This window comes from Coenobita brevimanus, chromosome 60 (genome assembly GCF_032717465.1).
Source record: "Coenobita brevimanus isolate Jiangsu-jjx chromosome 60, ASM3271746v2, whole genome shotgun sequence".
NCBI classification, from domain to species: domain Eukaryota; kingdom Metazoa; phylum Arthropoda; class Malacostraca; order Decapoda; family Coenobitidae; genus Coenobita; species Coenobita brevimanus.
In genome coordinates this window covers 33,975,802-33,994,235 of record NC_137013.1, presented here as the reverse complement: position 1 = coordinate 33,994,235, position 18,434 = coordinate 33,975,802, and the positions used below count along the sequence as shown (strand labels likewise).

The window sequence follows — 18,434 nt, the reverse complement described above, 5'->3', positions numbered from 1 at the left end:
GGAAAGCGAAAGAGAGAAAAAAAACAGGGAAAGAGGAAGGATGAGGAAGAGAGGAGGAAGAATAACAGAATGAAAGGAGGGAGAGAGAATAGATGCTGCACTAAGCCCAACACAAGCCACAGATACTACATACCACCATCATTTTTGTTTTCCCATTTTATTCTGCGGACAGTGCAGAGTGCTCACATACGGGTGTTTTTTTTAATATTATGTACACATTTTTGTCATTCATTTAAGGTGACCCCCGTGCCTAATAATGAGGTCACAAAATACTTGATGATGATCGAATGTTTTGTGGTGTTGGCTTTATACGTCAAGGGATGAAGATTTATCGGATTTAGGCTACACATATGTACGAATATTTCTTGATTTGTACTTTTATTCAGATACTCCCTGTGGTCACCAGCAAAGGTATCAAAAGAAAAAAAAGTAGTTTCACCAGATGGTCGCTGCCTGCAGTGTGACATGCACTACCACTCAAAACACGCCACATGTTTTCTCGTGGCTCCCACTATCAAGATTTTGTGCATCTTGCAAGATGGGCGGGAAGAAAATAAAAGACTGGACAACTGCTGAACACAAAGTGTGTTATATTGAATGTTGACAAAGTCTGTTGACATACGCCTATATGCCAGACACCTTGGAGCTCTGAAGCCGAAACCACATTGTGTATCGTTTTACAACAGAAAAATCTGCTAATTTGACTTGACAGCAATGTCCATGACTTTATGATGGTGTGAATTCATGTGAAGATGGATACTAACATAGCTCCTTAGTCGTACTGATCGTTATTTACCCTGTACATAACAGATTCTGGCAATGGTTTTAATGGTTGTTATTTGTGAAATATAAGTAGTTTTACACGTATTATCTCCATATAATAATACTTTAGACATATATTAACTATTATTTGTTTCTCAGGTAGTGAAAAATTTCTGCATATATGAGTTGAGAGATGAATCATTGAGCGTCTTTGCCGTGTTTGTTCATTTGCCCCTGCAGGCGCTGTCCGTGGGATCCGTAGTCTCTTTGATGAATTTTTTTTTTCTTTAATGTCTTTGCTGGTGACAACTGGAAGTATTTCAATAAAAGTATAAATCAAGAAATATTCGTACATATGTGTAAAACCGATAAATCTTCATCCCTTGCTGTATATAGCCAACACCACAAAACATTCGAACATCACAAAGTATTTTGTGACCTCATTAGTAAGCACGGGGCTCAGCTGAAATGAATGAGAAGTATGTGTACATATTAGGCTATTATGAAAAAAACATACGTATATGAGCACTCAGCATCGCCCGCAAAACAACATCGGAAATTAAAAATTCTGAGGGTATGCATATCTGTGCTTTACTGAGTATGCTGCTATGGGAAAGGGACAGGCAATGGATGTGAAAGAAGGGAGAAAAGGGGAAAGGGAGTAGAAGGGACGGAAAGGGAGAATAGGCAAAAGGAAGCGAGAGAAAGGAAAAGGGAGTAAAGAAGGGAGGAAAAGGAAAGGGAGAAACTTATTGCGGAAAGAAGAGAGGGATGGGGCAAAGGGTTTGATAAAGAGATGAAGTGGGAGGAAGGGCAGCTGACTGATTCCTGGTAATGTGGTTAGAGAGAGAGAGAGAATGTAGAGCGACAATGGTGAGAAAATTCATGATGAAAAATGAGAGAGAGGGAGGGGGGGGAGATGAAAGGTCTGAAGTGCACTCAACTTTCAAATCTTTATCCCAGACCAAATCTCTCTCTCTCTCTCTCTCTCTCTCTCTCTCTCTCTTGCGTCCCTTCCCTTCCTGTGGTCTTTGCTTCCTCCCCCTCCTCCTCCCCTCCCCCTCCTCCTCCTCCTCCTCCTCTCAATTTAGCCCCCCTGGTGTAGAACGTTAGTCAAAATGAAACAGACTGATGAGCTATTTTCAGACTCTTCTTTCCCCCCTCCCTCCCATCCTTCCTCGATCCTCTTTTGTTTCCGTCCCACCTTCCTTATTACCTCCTCCCATTCTTCCTTCATTCCTCCCTCCCTCCCTCCTCCCTCGATCCTCCTGTTTCCGTCCCACCTTCCTACCTACCGCCTCCCGCCCTTCATTCATTTGTCCCATCCTTCATTTCATTCTTCCTTCCTTCATTCCATTCATCTTGAGCGAGATCATTAACTAAGTAATTAAGCTTATGTGAGTGAGTGAGAGACTCCTTCACTCTTTCCTCCCTCTGGTCCTTTTCCCTCCTTCCCTCCCCACTCGACTCACTCTCTCCTTGCCTTCTCCCTCCTCCTCTCCATTCCCTTCCCTTCCCTTCCCGTCCCATTCTTTCCCGTTCATCCCTTCCCTTCCTTTTCTTTCCCTCTCCTTCCCTTCCCTTCCCATCCATCCTCTTCCCTTCCCTTCCCTTCTTCCTCCTCCCTTCCCTTCCCTTCCCTTCCCTTCCCTTGCCTTCCCTTCCCATTCTCTCATTTTCCTTCCTTCTCTTCCTTTCCCTTCCCTTCCGTTCCCTCCTCTTTCTTTCTCTTCCTTTCTTCTTGTCCACCTCCTCCCTGTCCTCTCCTCCCTCTCTCCCCTCCTGTCCCCTCCCTTAATATCATCATTCTCTCTCTCTCTCTCTCTCTCTCTCTCTCTCTCTCTCTCTCCAACAATATTTTTTTGGCCCGGTTTTTTTTTTTTTTTTTTACTTAATCTTCTTTCCTTTGTCTTTTTCTTTCGATACTTTTCTTTATATTTTCTTCCTCTTTAATTTTGGAGAGAGAGAGAGAGAGAGAGAGAGAGAGAGAGAGAGAGAGAGGCGTTTAGGGGAGGATAAAGGGAGATATGGCTACTCATCGTGATCAAAGTGAGAGGTCGATATGAGAGAGAGAGAAAGAGAGAGAGAGAGAGAGTCCATACTAACATCATAATTTACGAGATCATCATTTTACAGGGTGCATGAAATCTTGAGGGGAAGAAAATGAATAAAACTTATAAATTATAGTCATTTATTATGTATAGCGCTGGTGATAGTTATTTCGGTATTATTAGTATTATCCATCCAAGCATGGGGTTATGAAAGAGATACAAGATAGGGCAGTGGATGTTGGAGCAGCCCTGGTGAGAGAGGGCAGTGTTTGGAAACTACCTGTACTGTTGTTTGCAGATGATACTGTGTTGTTAAGTAATGACGAAGGGGAGCTGCAAGGCTTGGGGGATGAGTTTGGGAGAGTGTGTAGGAATCTAAAGGTGAATGTAGGGAAGAGTAAAGTTATGGTCTTCGAGAGAAGTGAAGTCAGTGAATGTACAGTGAGGTTGGATGATGAGGAAATGGAAAATGTAAGTGCGTTTAAGTACTTGGGTAGTGTGATGAGTAAGGATGGAAGTTTAGAGGGTGAAGTGCTTGAAAGGGTGCAACAGGGAAGAAAGGTTGCTTGTTCCTTGAAAGCTGTGATAAACAGGGAAGTGAGCATGGAAGTGAAAAGCTACTACATGACGGTATTGTGATACCAGCTCTAATGTATGGAAGTGAAGCTTGGACGTTGTTGGAAGGACAGAAGTCAAGAGTGAGAGCAGTGGAAATGAGGTATTTGAGAGGAGCATGTGGAGTCACATTGAGAGACAGACTGACAAATGAGGAAGTGAAGGAGCGTTGTGGTGTGGATGTGGATGTGATAGGAATCATTAGGAGAAACACACTGAGGTGGTTTGGACATGTGGAGAGGATGGAGAACGAGGGACTGGCGAGGAGAGTGTATGTGAGTGAGGTGGAGGGGGGGAGAGGGAGGGGGAGGCCAAGCATGAGATGGAGGGATGGAGTGGAGAGGTACAGTTTATGAGAGAGGGGGGTGTGAGCTGTGAGCAGGGCAATGAAATGACGGGGGACAGGGCGACTTAGAGGCAATTTGTTTGTGGCCACCGCTTACGGGATTGAGGCGTCTGGCAATAGACAGATAGATAAATAGATAGATCCATTCATCCATCCATCGATCATCCAATCCTACGTTGCCCCATGAGGAGCACAGGAGCTTGGGGCTAGGCAAGTTGGTCCTGACATTTAAGATGAGAGTGACCAGCCTCACTCATCCCTGAGTGGCATTACGTGAGCAGTAACCCCAACCACCCCATAAATATAAACCTTCACCGGCTCAATCCGATTAGAGCGCCGCAATTACCCACTAAACCATCAGGCGCCATGATTTGGTTATATGGTTACCACCCAGCGTAGTCACTGTAGAGTCACCCACAGGCAGAAGGAAGAGGAGAGAATGAAGGCAAGAAAGACAAAAGACGGAGTGTAAAGTCACCCGTAGGCAGAAGGACGAAGAAAGAATGAAGTAAAGAAAGACAGAAGAGGAAGGAAGGAAAGGAGGGAGGAGAGGAAAGGGCAGACACCCATCTTGAATTAACTATCCATCTATCCATCCGTCCATATTGAATGAACTATCCGTCCCTCCATATTGAATTTACTGTCCATCCATTCATCCATATTGAATTAACTATCCATCCATCCATATTGAATTAACTATCCATCCATCTATCCCTTCATCCATATTGAATTAACTATCCATCCATCCATATTGATTAACTATCCATCCTTCCATCCCTTCATCCATATTGAATTAACTATCCATCCTTCCATCCATCCTAATCACCCATCAGCCCTCATTTAAAATGAACCCATGGGCAGGGAAAGAAAAAAAAAACTCTCCCAACAGCGACGAACAATTACCGGATATGTATTAAAAAAAAAAACTTATATTTTTCTCCTCTTCTCCCCCCCCCCCCCCCAAAAAAAAAAAAAAAAAAAAAAAAAAAAAAAAAGGAAAACAGCGAACAATTAAGGTAAAATCAGCAGTGTTCATTAGGTATGGAAATTGGACCATCAGGGGGACTGTGTGGGAGGGTGGGTTTTATGTAATTAACTAGAGAGGGTATCATTAGAGAGAGAGAGGGGGGGGGAGGGATGGGGAAAGTGAAGAAAATACGACTTGTGGAAAGAAGAGACAGCATTTTGTCAACATTACTTGTGACAAAGTAATAGGCTTTGCACATCCACACAGTCGCTATTTCCTGAAGGTTTGGCGAAAATTCGCCCACAACTGTTCGAGATATTTTGGGAACAGATTCATACACACAGTGACATAAGCTGACAAAAACTATATCGCCTTGCCTTGCTATTGGCGGGCGGTAAATATGAGACGTAGCATTGAAATTCTCGGCGTCTCGCTTAACAATGCTCTCAGCTGGACCTCTCATGTCAGATCACTTGCTAAAACCGCCTCAAAGAAACTTGGATTATTGTGCAGAGTCCGTAACTTCTTCACTGACGAGCAGGTAGTAATAATTTATAAGAGTCATGTGCGCTCTCAGCTTGAATACTGCTCACCCTTGTGGAGCGGATGTGGAGAGGTTGCACTAAAACAAGTAGACAAAATTCAGAACAAGGCTGTTAGAATTATTAATAACCCTGCTATTACTAATAAACTCCCTCTCCTACAAGTAAGAAGGAATGTTGCCTCCCTTGCGTTATTTAACAGATATTTCTACAGCAAATGCTCAGACGAAGTTGCGTCCATGGTGCCACCTCTCCATGCCTTCCCTCGTGCTACACGGGCAGCAGGCAGCGCTCATGACTGGAATGTCACTCAGCCATACTGCAGAACTTCTGCCTATAAGAATTCTTTAATTCCCCGAACTGCATCTCTCTGGAACTCGCTTCCCCAGAGTTGTTTTCCTCCAGACTTCAGCTGCTGTTCAAGTCTGACTGTTACAGATATTTTATGAACAGCGGACACCAGTAATCTGGTGCATGGATTTTTTTTTTTTTTTAATTCATTTGTTTGTCCTTCCTCTGTTCTATTATTTAAAAAAAAAAGTACAAAGTCTCTCTCTCTCTCTCTCTCTCTCTCTCTCTCTCTCTCACACACACACACACACACACACACACACACACACACACACACACACACACACACATACACGTAACAATGACGCCATGTATACGTACGGCCAAAATAACTTCCCTGGCACCATGACGTCACAAACACGCCATACTTTGGGAAAACGTAAAAAATAAAAGTCTGTGTTTTTATGATGTTTGTACTGTATATTAATGAACCCCTTCAGCGCGATGTCTTTTTTTTTTTTTTTTTTTTCCAACTCTGACGATTTTGTTGAAGTTGGAGAGAGAGAGAGAGAATAATAATAATAATAATAATAATAATAATAGTAATAGCAACTAACGATGCATTGATAACATCCTCCAGTTTGGGAATAGTGAGGATTAATCGAAAAATACGTCCTCGCAGTGAAGCGGTAGACACTGCCAAGCCCCTGTGACTCCCTTTCGGCTCAGTATAATCGTCTGAAGTTCTCTCTCTCTCTCTCTCTCTCTCTCTCTCTCTCTCTCTCTCTCTCTCTCTCTCTCTCTCTCTCTCATTAATCATACTCTGATGTTACCTGGATTAGAGTGGCAGAATTGTACCGTTCAAGAGTAATTGTCCCTTTATCAAGACTCAGGTGGATGTTACTCTCAGGTGGTTATTGCACAGGTGGATATTGCTCAGGTGGATGTTACTTAGGTGGATATTACTCTCAGGTGGATATTACTCTCAGGTGGATATTACTCAGGTGAATGCAATTATTTGGGGTCAGTTGCAAGACGGTACTAGAGTATTCCCTGGACATGCTTAACAGTTACCTAAATACCACTCCCACGCTCCTAGGACCCCCCCCCCCCTTCACCCGCAGATCAACGTTAGGTGTTAGTTAGATGTTAGAATAAAGTGTTAGAGAAGAGAAGAGCATTAGAGGGAGTAACAATGACGGTTTTATCGCGATTAGTTTCCTGTGACTCACCCTCAGCTGCTTAAAAATGTGTGTATGTGTGTGTGTGTGTTAATGATGACTTTAATACTCTCAGACTGCTGTGATTTACTCAGTGAATAAAATTTTTGAACAGCAAATATTATGCCGGTAATTTAACATTCGGTAGAGTAGTAGTAGTAGTAGTTGTTGTAGTTGTTCCCTTGGCAGTCTGGCCGAACAGCCCCGAGTCCTTTAGGAAGGCCATGGCCGAGACCAGGCTTTCCCACAGAGCTCTCAAAGAGTGTATGTTGTGTAGATGGCGTAGGTGATTGTGTGCAATGCAGTCTTCCATAATGTGCTTAATAGTATAGGGTGCTTTGTTGCATCCTGGACAGGCAACAACGACGGAGTCATCCAGCCTCTTCCGGTAACTTAAGAGGGTTGGATGATGCCCACATCTCAGCCTGACCAGGTGGACCCTGTCCTCACGAGGGAGATAGGATTCAGAAGGGTGGATATCAGGAGACCGTGCATGCAGCTGTGTGTTGTCATTAAGTGACTGAATGGAGCGGCGAGTGATTGGATATGCTTCTGGAAGCTGGTCTGAGCGGGCGAGGGGGGAGAGATGACGGTATTTGTGTATGATATCGTGTGCTGGATGTTGTTTTGATGTTCCTTGGTGTGTGTGGATGTGCTGCCACGTAGTTTAGTGGATGTTGTGGGTTTGTGGAGGCTGCAGCAAGAAATTGGGTGCCTCTCATTCTTTATCATCCTTGACTCTGAGGACTTCTGTTTCTTAAGGTAGGTGGTCTGTGAGTGTAGTAGCTGTGCAGCCTGTGATTATTTTTAGGGCCTTGTTCTCAATGGTCTGTAGAGTGTTGTAGTGCGTTTTAGTGAGGTTAGGAGCCCAGGCAGGGCTTGCATAATTCATCACTGAACGTATTGTTTGTATACTGTGGTGGTGGTTTCTTTGTTGTGTCCAAATGTTGTATGGGCAAGTGACCTCAGGGCATTGAGTCTTGGTGTTATTTTATTTTTAATGTTTGTGATGTGTTGTTTAAATGACATCGATGTCATCAGTACATTCAGTTGAGTTGTTAATTACTGTATAGCCTTCCTCCCTCTCCCCTCCACCTTCCTCCTTCCTTCCTCTCCCCTTCACCTTGCTTCATCTTTTCTCGTCCCTCCACCTTCTTCCTTCGTCTCCCCTCCACATCCCTCCTTCCTTCCTCTCTCCTCTGTCCTTCTCCCCTCTGCCATCCTCCGTCCTTCCTTCTTTACCCCTGCACATTCCTTCTTCCTGCCTCTCGCCTCCACATTGCTCTTTCCTTCCTATCCCCTCCACATTCCTCCTTCCTGCCTCTTCCTTCCACTTTCCTCCTTCCTGCCTCTTCCCTCCACTTTCCTGCTTCTGTCCTCTTCCTTCCACCTTCCCTATTCCTTCCTCTCCCCTCTGTCCTTCTCCTTCCTGCTTGCCTCTCATTCTCCATCAGTTACCTTTCTTCCTCCTCCCTCCTTACTTCTCTTCACTCTCTCTCTCTCTCTCTCTCTCTCTCTCTCTCTATTTCTCTCTCTCTCTCTCTCTCAACACACACACACACACACACACACACACACACACACACACACACACACACACACACACCTTGGAAGAGGAGGTGGTGCAAGCAAAAAACATCGGTGTATTCACAAGCAAAGTGGATAATTTAAGATAAGGAGAAGGACAGCACTAGACCATACCCTGTATACTTCCACTAGGTAATACAAGTAGGTAAATATACACACAATAATGGGCAGTGTGTGTGTGTGTGTGTGTGTGTGTGTGTGTGTGTGTGTGTGTGTGTGTGTGTGTGTGTGTGTGACGAACGATGCCAGGTGGTCAGATGGGTTAAGACTCTCTAACTGGATATCGCCACAAAAGAGATTATATCCCAGGGGTTTATTCCTCAGGGGAGCACAAATGGCCATACTTGCCTCCTGTATGTGGACAATCTCTCCCCCACCTCCACTATCTCTCCCTGCACCCCACACTCTCCCCTTGCACCCCACACTCTCCCCTTGCACCCCATCATCTCTCCTTGCACCCCCGTATCTCCCCATGGACAGTATCTTACCCACGTCCACTATTTCTGCACCCCATTACCTCCACCACACCCTCATATCTCCTCATATCCCACTCTCTCTCTTTCGCTGTCTCCTTCCCCACCGCCACAGATCTCTTCTACACTCCCACTTTTCCCCACACGACTCTCTCTCGCCATCTCCCCACGCTCCCTCTTTGTCTTATCACAACACATTATTTCTCACCCCCCCACACCCTCATTATCTGCCCAGCACCATCACTCTCTCCCCACCCCCACCATCCTCCCACACTCCACCATCCCGCACACCCTTACCATCCCGCACACCCTCTTATCTCCCCCACATTCTCATAATCTCACCGCACAAATACCCTCCGTCTCCCCACACCACCACCGCCCCCACACCCCCATCACCCTCGCACCCCCACCATCCCCCACCCAGTATAATCGATGGTAATAGTGTCCATTTCCCTAACCAGACAAGGCCAATTAGGAACATCAGTAATCGGACACCTTTGGCAATCATTCATGGTGCTGTCAATTAGAGAGAGAGGGAGGGGGGGGGGTATCAGGAAGGCGGAAGCAGGGGAAGGGAAGATGGGAAGGGAGTAAGGAAGGAGAGGCGAGTAGGGAGAAGAAGGGAAAGGATGGGAAAGAGGTAGAGGAAGGGTGAATGAGGAGAGGGAGAGGAGGAGGATAGAGGGATGAGGTGAGAGTGGGAGTAAGAGAGGGAGGGGGTTGGATGGGGAGTGAGAGGGGGATGTGGTGAGAGAGGTGACATTTATACTCGTTTTATGCTAACTTGGCCCAGAACTGCTATACACGTTTTACACTAACTTGGCGCTAAATTGCTATCTGCCCATCTTGAATTTTGAGTTGTGAGATTAAACTGACACTAGGATTGATAGTCACGAAGAAGTGCTACGGAGCGTATGGATAGGGCAGCAGCACTGTCTCTATCTGTCACAGAGCTACGTGAAGTAAAGCTGCGAAATGAAAGTCTGGGCCAAGTTAGGGTAAAAGTAGTATAGGCCACGGATCTGTCTGCCAACCACGCCATCCTTCGAACCATGCAGTATTCAGCCGTACAGGAAAATAGGGAGAAGCAGTGCCTTGTTGAATAAGGTCACTTCAAGGATATTTTATGGGAATGGTTGAAAGTACTGCTGAAGGTGAAGGTACCTCTGATATATCCGGCAACACTGATGGTTGGAGAGAGAGAGAGAGAGAAGGGCTAAATTAAGGTTTGTTGTCTACTCGTAAACAAATCCTGTATGAAATCCTGGAGACGCAAATGGTGTCCCTTATCAATGGCACCCTCATAGGATATCCTGTGTGTGTGTGTGTGTGTGTGTGTGTGTGTGTGTGTGTGTGTGTGTGTTTTGTATGTGTGTGTGTGTGTGTGTGTGTGTGTGTTTTGTATGTGTACAAGTCTCTAAATCTTGTTCTCTTCACCGGGTACTGTACGAGAGTCAGCCTCCTCCTCGGGTCCACTTTTTTTTTCTTAATTATTGTTTGGGTAAGTAGGGCAGGTGTTGTCATTTGTGAGGTTAGTCATTTTTCCTTCCCCTCCCCCCCTCAGTTTCATCCCTTTCTCAGGTTACGGGCAGAGGTAGGAGCCCCCATGATTCCTGCCTTTTTAAAATGTTCTCAGGGATATAGGTTGATCTCCGTCTCTTAACCCCTACAACCCGATGATGTCATTATTACTACGTTCTTGCCCCCTCCAAGGTGATGTTGTTCAGCTTGGGAGACTGTCCGAACTGGAGGGGTTAGATGTAGACAGCATTATCTCCCTCACTTCCAGACGCCTTAGAGTGGGAAAAGCCCGATTAAAATAGTACGTCGTGGGAATGAAGTGTATGTGTGTGTGTGTGTGTGTGTGTGTGTGTGTGTGTGTGTGTTCAAAGTTCGCCTCAGGGCATATTGAGAATTTAAGTCAATTTCCCTGACCCAGCAGTCCTGATACCATACAGCTTTACATGTCAGCACGTGCGACACCAGTACTCACCGTCCATATTGAATATATGCTAGGGTTGTCTCAAGCAGGAGTTGAAGGGTAGTATTAGATATGTTGTTTTTATAACATGTCGGTGGGAATTGTGCAAGACCAATATCAGTTTCCCAAAATCAAATTATCAAACTGTTCCCTGCCCAAGCCGGGGCTCGAACTCACGCTCTTTCAGACAGCAGATGTCTTTTCTAACTATTTAACCATTATCTCCATCAATGCATTTACCTGTTTTTTTTTTTTTTTTCCCCTGATGGTACTGTGGTTATTACCGTTCTGAAATTTATCGGGGTGGTGCTCCTCGGGTCTGTCCCTTCACCACCTGCCTTTCAATTATTCTTCCAGCTGAATAAAATCGACTGGCATTGACTGGAATAGAATGCAAGAATCGTCCTGACCGTGAGAGGGTTAATGGTGACCATATTAACACTCTCAGTCTCGTATCAAGACTAAAATACTAAAGGTGTCTGGACCGCGAGAGAGTTAGGGATGGTCTTCACTTACAACCAGATGACACCACCATTCATTCTGTCACCCGCTACTTGGTCTTCATGTACATGCAGATGACACCACCATTCATTTTGTCCTCCCCTACTTGGTCTACACCTACACCATTCGTTTGTCACCCGATCACAACACACTGTAACACCCCCCCCCTCTTTTTTTTTCCCCCAACCTTACGAAGATCTCTCTCATCTTTCCGCTCAGTTGATGGCCAGGTGTAGTAAGATTGGAAGGACAATTTGACTAGTAACCAAGGAGACTCATTCTTACCTAATTTGATGCAACTTTGACGTACCGTTTAACAGTATAAGTGCACAGGTACCATCATACTTCAGAAATAAACTTAATCGAATTTCATGCTATCACGACGTAGAGTTTTTTTTTTTTTTTTTTTTTTTTTTTTTTGAGTTCCGTACTTACGAGTAAAAAAAAAAAAATCATGGAACAGCTACAGTAAGAGACGGTGGTGTTGAAGCTGTGGACCGCATCTTTAACCCCTTCAGTCTGATCATGTATTTTGTTGGCCTGGTATTGGTGACGTCAGACGATTTTGTTCAGGTTACTGACGATTTTTTTTTTTCAAGTTGGAGGGGTTTGATACAACTCTCATTAACTCCTTAAGTCTGATGATGCATTTTGTTGTTAGTCAGTCCTTGGTGCAGTGAGGCGATTTTGTTCAGGTTATTGGCGATTTTTTTTTTGAAGTTGGAGGGGTTTGCTACAGCGCTCATTAGCCCCTTCGTTGCAAGATGTCACCCTCAAGTCATCAGTCGTTGGTTTGTTTTCACGTGACGGAGCTGGACCAATCCCACACCTAGAAAGCCAGTAATTAGTCATGATATTCGGTGAGCCTTAATTATGAGGTAGGCATGAGTCTCCTCGGTTACTAGAGTTGGGTTGGTTTTTCCTGAATGCTAAGTCATGGCTGCAGGAAAATGGTTGCGCCAAAAGAATGACGTAGGAATGAGTCTGCATCATTACTATACCCTTAAAAAATAAATAAATAAATAAATTGGCCTAGAATTGCCCTCTCTCCACCTTCAGTGCTGAGTTGTAACAATAGATTAACATTCAGATATTATGCATGCCAAGAAGAAGTGCCGTCGAAATGATGTAGAGCCATAGTATTGTCTTTTTCTGTCACTGAGATAATAAGCTGCCAATAATGAAGATCGGATTAAAGTAAAAACAGTATAGTCAGGATTTAGTTTACACTTGGCCAACGCTATGTATAGTGTAGTTGTAACGGAATGAAAAATAGATTTGTGAAGAATGTGTACATTCTAACAGACGTCTTCCTGGGTTGATAAAAGATACACCTAGCAGAGATACACATAGTACAAACATATCCATGGGTTGATATAGTGTACAGCTAACACAGTTAAAAAGATACACCTAACAGATAATTAAAAAGATACACCGAACAAGGATAATTAAAAAGGTTCACCGGTCAAGGATAATTTAAAAGGTAGACCTAACAAGGATAATTAAAAAGGTACACCCACCATAGATTGTTTAAAAGGTACACCTACCACAGATATATTTTGGCTTAAGATACACGTAGCACATTTTTTTTTACTCTCCTCCTGACAAATTCAGAGGAGGGTATTGTTATAACTGCTGTCCGTCCATAGAGTTGGGCGGCTGGGCATAGAGATTTTCGTTTCCGGAACAAATCTCGGGAATTACTAACTATAGAGTAATTAACTCTCACGTAGTTATGTGTCTGATAGTGAACTGGTGCCTCTTGATAGGTAGAATGCTGTGTCGTAAGTAATTTAAAAAAAAAAAATCAGATTTCAATGCGACCTCAGTAAGTATTCTGAAGCCAGAAATAAAAAAAAAAGTATTCGCTCTGGAGTAATGAAAATTTACACAGTTACGTGTTTTGTTATGAACTGGTGCCATTTGATAAGTAGAATGCTGTCTTAAGTAGTTTTTTTTTTTTTTTTTTTAATGAAAAAGTAAAAACAAATATATATATACAGTATGTATCAGATTTCAATGCGACCTGCTGTCTGTGTTGTAAAAGGTGGGGGGGAGGGGGACGTTATGTGCATGGTTATGTGTGCAGGGAGGTGGGGATATATGCTTGGTCAGATGGAGAGTTGCAGCAGCATAATGTTGATGATGATGGTGGTCGTGGTAGTGATGATTGTGGTGGTGGTGATGATTGTGGTGGTGGTGGTGGTGATGATGATGGTGGTAGTGATGATTGTGGTGGTGGTGATGGTGGTGGTGGCAGTAGTGATGGTGGTGGTGGTGGTGATGATGATGATGATGATGGTGGTGGTGGTGATGATGATGATGATGATGATGATGATGATGATGGTGGTGGTGGTGGTGGTGGTGATGATGATGGTCGTGGTGGTAATGATGATGGTTGTGGTGGTGTTGATGATGGTGATGGTGGTGGTGGTTGTGATGATGATGATGATGATGGTGGTGGTGGTGATGGTGGTGGTAGTGATGATGGTGTTGGTGATGATGGTGGTGATAGTGAAGATTGTGGTGGTGGTTGTGGTGTTGATGATGATGATGATGATGGTTGGTGGCAGTGATGATGGTGGTGGTAGTGATGGTGATGGTGATGGTGGTGGTTATTACCCTACACCTGACAGAATCATAGTAGGGTATTGTTACCCTCCACCTGACGAAGTCAGAGGGGGGTATTGTTATCATTAGGATCAACAAGAATAGGTGGCGCAGAGATTTCGTTTCCGGAGCAAATCTCATCAAGTATTAACTATAATCATGAAATTTCACATAGTTGTGTGTCTTATAGTGAACTGGTGCCTTCTGATGGGTAGAATGCTGTGGCTTAAGTAGTTTTTTTTTTTTTTTTTTTTTTTTTAAACTGAAAAAGTATATAAAAAAAAATCAGATTTCAGTGCGACCTGCTGTTTTTTATACAGATGGAGGGGGGGATCAGGGCCGTTATGTGCTTGGTTAGGTGTGCAGGGTGGTGGTGGGGGGGGGTATGTGCTTGGTGAGGTGGAGGGTTGCAACAGCGTAGCGTTGCCTATGCATTTAAGGTTAAGGTTCATAAAAAAAAATTCACTGATTTATTTTTTTGGTTAGTCGGTAAAATACATTTTCCTCATACTTTGGGCTTTACATAGTACACCTGGTAGATATTTATCTTTGGGGCAGTAAAAAAAATGTATTAATTTGTGAGTTAATCAAAATATTCACTTCCTTACACACATGATTGCTGTAGTTGATAAAAAAAATTACATATAACAGTTACACAGACATAATATGTTCTTGTAATAATAATAATAATAAATAATAATAATAAGAAGAAGGAGAAATAACAAGAAGGACAACATCAGCAAGGACTACCCATCAGCACAATACCATCTAAGATCACAGAATTGTTGAGAGTCACAGCAGTGTTAATGGAATGATTCTTATCCCGATAGTGATCGACACAGCAACGACTACAATTACCTTGGTTGAGTAAGACATGGTAGGCAATACAGCAAATGTATGGGTTTAAACTAGTAATTTTAATAGGGGACATTTTCATCTTTTGTCATCTCTCCATCGGGATTGCGGACCCGTAATATATAATGAATAAACGCCAGAATGCGATGCTAGTCACGGAGATGGATGGTATGTAGCAGAAGTCTGAACAACGTCTTTTTTCTGTCACCGAGCTACCAGAGAAATAAGCTACAAAGGCATATATATATATTACGTGTCCGATTCTGGGCAAAGGCTTCGTGGCCTATTTCTTGGGGCTGTGACCAATCCCAAGGTCCAATACTGTAGTCCTCCTGCACCTCCTTATGTTACCACTTGGGCGCTAACACCCACCATCCAGATTGAAATTATGCTAGGGCTGTCTCATACAGGATTAGTGTATTGATATTAGCGGGGGTATTTTTATGACATGTAGGCCAAATTAAGGTGAAAAGTGCATTTCGACTGATCACTGAAGCCCACTAGATTCATTGCAGCGTGACTCACTCTCGCTTACTTGACACACAAATCCTTTAGGATGGCTGCAGTTACCGAATTTGACTTCTCCATTCTTGATGAAGAGGCAGCGAGCTTTGTCGGATTTTTTATTTGAGATGTTCACCTGCCAGTTTCTAGGTACAGGATCCCCCGTGGGCCTCCGCAGGTCAAAGGCACGGGCTCTGTCCTGCGCTCCGATGAAAAATGCCTCACTAGAGATGGTATCTAGGGGAAGGAGTGAAGAGTTAGTCGTTTGGATTTAATAACAAGTGACATTTCTTATGATATGCTTTGGGTGTATTTGACTAAGTTTCCGGTTTACTACAGAGTAGCTCAGTGTAAAAAGAAAAAAATGGTAAGTTTTAAGATTACCTTTTCTCAAAGAGAAGTTGTGATGATGATGATGATAAAGAACAACAGCTGACAGATTGAAGTATTGAAGCATTACAGTATTTTAAAAAACAAAATCACATGGGCTGCATTTCATTTCAAATGTGAGAGATGAGTAATACATACCGTGGATATGGGTGGCGAGCTTCTCAGGATCTTTGGGAATTGCTAATGTGAGGCCGGATTCATGACACTCCACCAAGGCCGCGTCCCATGTGCGGGGCGTGTCTGACACCACCATGAAGCACTCCCCGCCCACGTCAATGGTTCCCGAAGGACAGGAATCTGCAATATTTGTTTGCTGATGTTAACCCCTTCAGTGGAGCTGTTGAGGGACACCTTCCTGTGGTGGCACTGATCCAACCGGCTGGCTTCGATGCCCAGTTGTCCCTTTATTTATTTTTTTAAATTGCGGGTTCAGTAATATGTGGGAAAAAAAAATAAAAAACACATTGGGGTGATGCAGTAACAGCGATAGTCACCACCTCCGTCTACACTGAGTACATGCATGGGTTGTTACTAGCAGGAGAATTTTGCGACATGTCGGTGGATTTTTTTTTTTTTTTTCTCCAATACATATGTAAAGTTCGTTTCAGTGAAGTGAAAATGTTCAAACAGTTCCCAGCCCCAGCCCGGGATCAAACTGCGCCCATTCAAGCAGCGGAACACCTCTCTAACCACTCAGGCACCATCTCCCTTAAAAAAAAAAAAAACTTGGGGAAATACAATGCTGGGATGAATAAGAGAAATTTGTACTGTACGCACTGAAAGAAGTAATAATGGACACGCACGCACGCACGCACGCACGCACGCACGCACACGCACGCACACACACACACACACACACACACACACACACACACACACACACGAGGTACGGAAGGGTAAGAAAGTAATCAAATATCTAAATCAAGACATACGCTGGTGCTGTGCAGGAGTAGGGACGGGAGAGGTCAAGGAGGGTGGCCACAGGATGCAGGCGAGTGCGAGGTGGCATAGGAAAATCTCTGTCGGCAACATCACTCCGGCTACCAAGCGGGCACTGATATCGCTCCTTCGGATTTGGTCAATTTATACTCTCGGCCGAAACGTTTCCATTCCTCCCGCCTTCGCCTGTGCATCTCCCTTCCCCCCGCCCCTTCCCCTTCACTTCCCTCCCCGATACGTTCTCTCTCTCTCTCTCTCTCTCTCTCTCTCTCTCTCTCTCTCTCATTCCTCACAGCTTAACCTATACCACAACCATACGATAAGACCGACCTCCTAATCTTCCTCTAATGACACTCGTATCCACGACATGGTCAAGCATCATTCCTCAAGGACGTAGTCAGGTTCTTTCACCACTGTCTCCATTCCATCTGTAGCAAGTGTATTTGTGTGCATCTCTGTTTAAACTGTGGGTGACAAATGCACAAGCGCCTTTCCTGACATGCCCTTCAGATCAGTAAACTAAAAAAGTTAACAATTGTGTTAATTTTACCTGCTTTCCCAGAATATTCTGCCTGCTGTCTTTGAATATCTCTAGTACCCGTTCCGAAACGAATTAATTTTACTTCCGGTGTAACTTGAGCTTCAGATGTGTGTGTGATCGCTTGGCTGATTGTTGGTTGTGATAATCCAGAATTGTTTTCGTTGCACTACTTCATTATGCCAGCTGCCAAATACAGTACTGAAGATTCATAGCAAGTTTCATCTCTGGGGAGACTGCGTTACATCATCGAGTGTTATCTCATTTCTCACCAAGTCTGTCACAAATCTAATTCATTCCTGGTCTGAACGGTATCTTTTCCTAACTCTGCATCATCGTAGTCATTGAGGAAGTCTCTCCCTGGTCGAAAAGTACTTAGGTGGCAGGTGCATAAGTGTACTGTTTAAGTTTATACCGTTGCTGACTCGCCTCTTGTGAACGCTTCCCAACTCCTTAAGATTCCCCTGCACCGCGAGCAGACTTGCTACACCACTGGGATGAGTTCACAGCGTAAGGAGGACTTCACAAGCTTGATATATAACTCTTACGGTCGCTCACAAATTTGTGAACGGTTCACTGGTTTGAGAATTCACAAGGTCCCTTGTGAATGTTCACAGCTAATGATAAATATGGGCCCCGATATGGCCCTGGCTGAATTATGACGGATGATTAGAATATTACTGTAATTTCATATGTATATTGTATGCTGTTATTAATTTCAACGTTTTATATGCTTATTAATTTGATATTTGCATGACTTGATTTCCAACTTCGTACGCTTTTACTATTTTCAATTTTGCCTGCTTTTTTTTTTTTTTTTTTTTTTTTTTTTTTTTTTTTTTTCCATACATTGTGATCGGATTAATTCTCATGCCTTATTTAAGGGCCAAGATGCTGTGCATTTGTATTATAGTACATTCCAGCCTCCGCACACTATATTCACACAGGTTCCTATCTCATTAGCTAAAATAAAATCAAGTTTCACATACTATACTTCAGTTTCGCTTACAGTATTTCAGTTTGTTCACACTTACACGTAAATTCGTTCCTACTTCGCATACGTAAGTTTGTTCAACTTTTGTTCACAGTACTGTCTTGAGCAATACTGGCCAGTAGATCTTTTCAGTCTTGCCACAATACTCGGCATTTTATCATTTCAGTCGTATCACAGTACTCGGCATTATATTATTTCAGTCTTGCCGCAATACTCGGCATTATATTATTTCAGGCTTATCTATATACGCAGCATTATATTATTTCAG

At 43.6% G+C, this 18,434-nt stretch overlaps 1 protein-coding gene across 1 annotated transcript; it reads right to left on the bottom strand.

Annotated features, from left to right (window-relative positions):
- Positions 1 to 15,288: 15,288 nt before the first annotated feature.
- Positions 15,289 to 16,727, bottom strand: LOC145403357 (killer cell lectin-like receptor subfamily B member 1A). Its single transcript, XM_080275145.1, has 3 exons — positions 16,628 to 16,727; positions 15,834 to 15,992; positions 15,289 to 15,542 (listed from the first exon to the last, which is right to left on the bottom strand). Exons 1-3 carry the CDS (start codon positions 16,725 to 16,727, stop codon positions 15,289 to 15,291), a joined length of 513 nt encoding a protein of 170 aa, XP_080131271.1.
- Positions 16,728 to 18,434: the final 1,707 nt, after the last annotated feature.

Coding starts and splice junctions, on each gene's coding strand:
- LOC145403357 (XM_080275145.1), bottom strand. CDS start 16,727: ATGTTGCCGACAGAGATTTTCCTATGCCACCTCGCACTCGCCTGCATC. Junction 15,993..16,627: donor TACTCCTGCACAGCACCAGC/GTATGTCTTGAT, acceptor CAAATATTGCAG/ATTCCTGTCCTTCGGGAACC. Junction 15,543..15,833: donor GCTCGCCACCCATATCCACG/GTATGTATTACT, acceptor TCCTTCCCCTAG/ATACCATCTCTAGTGAGGCA.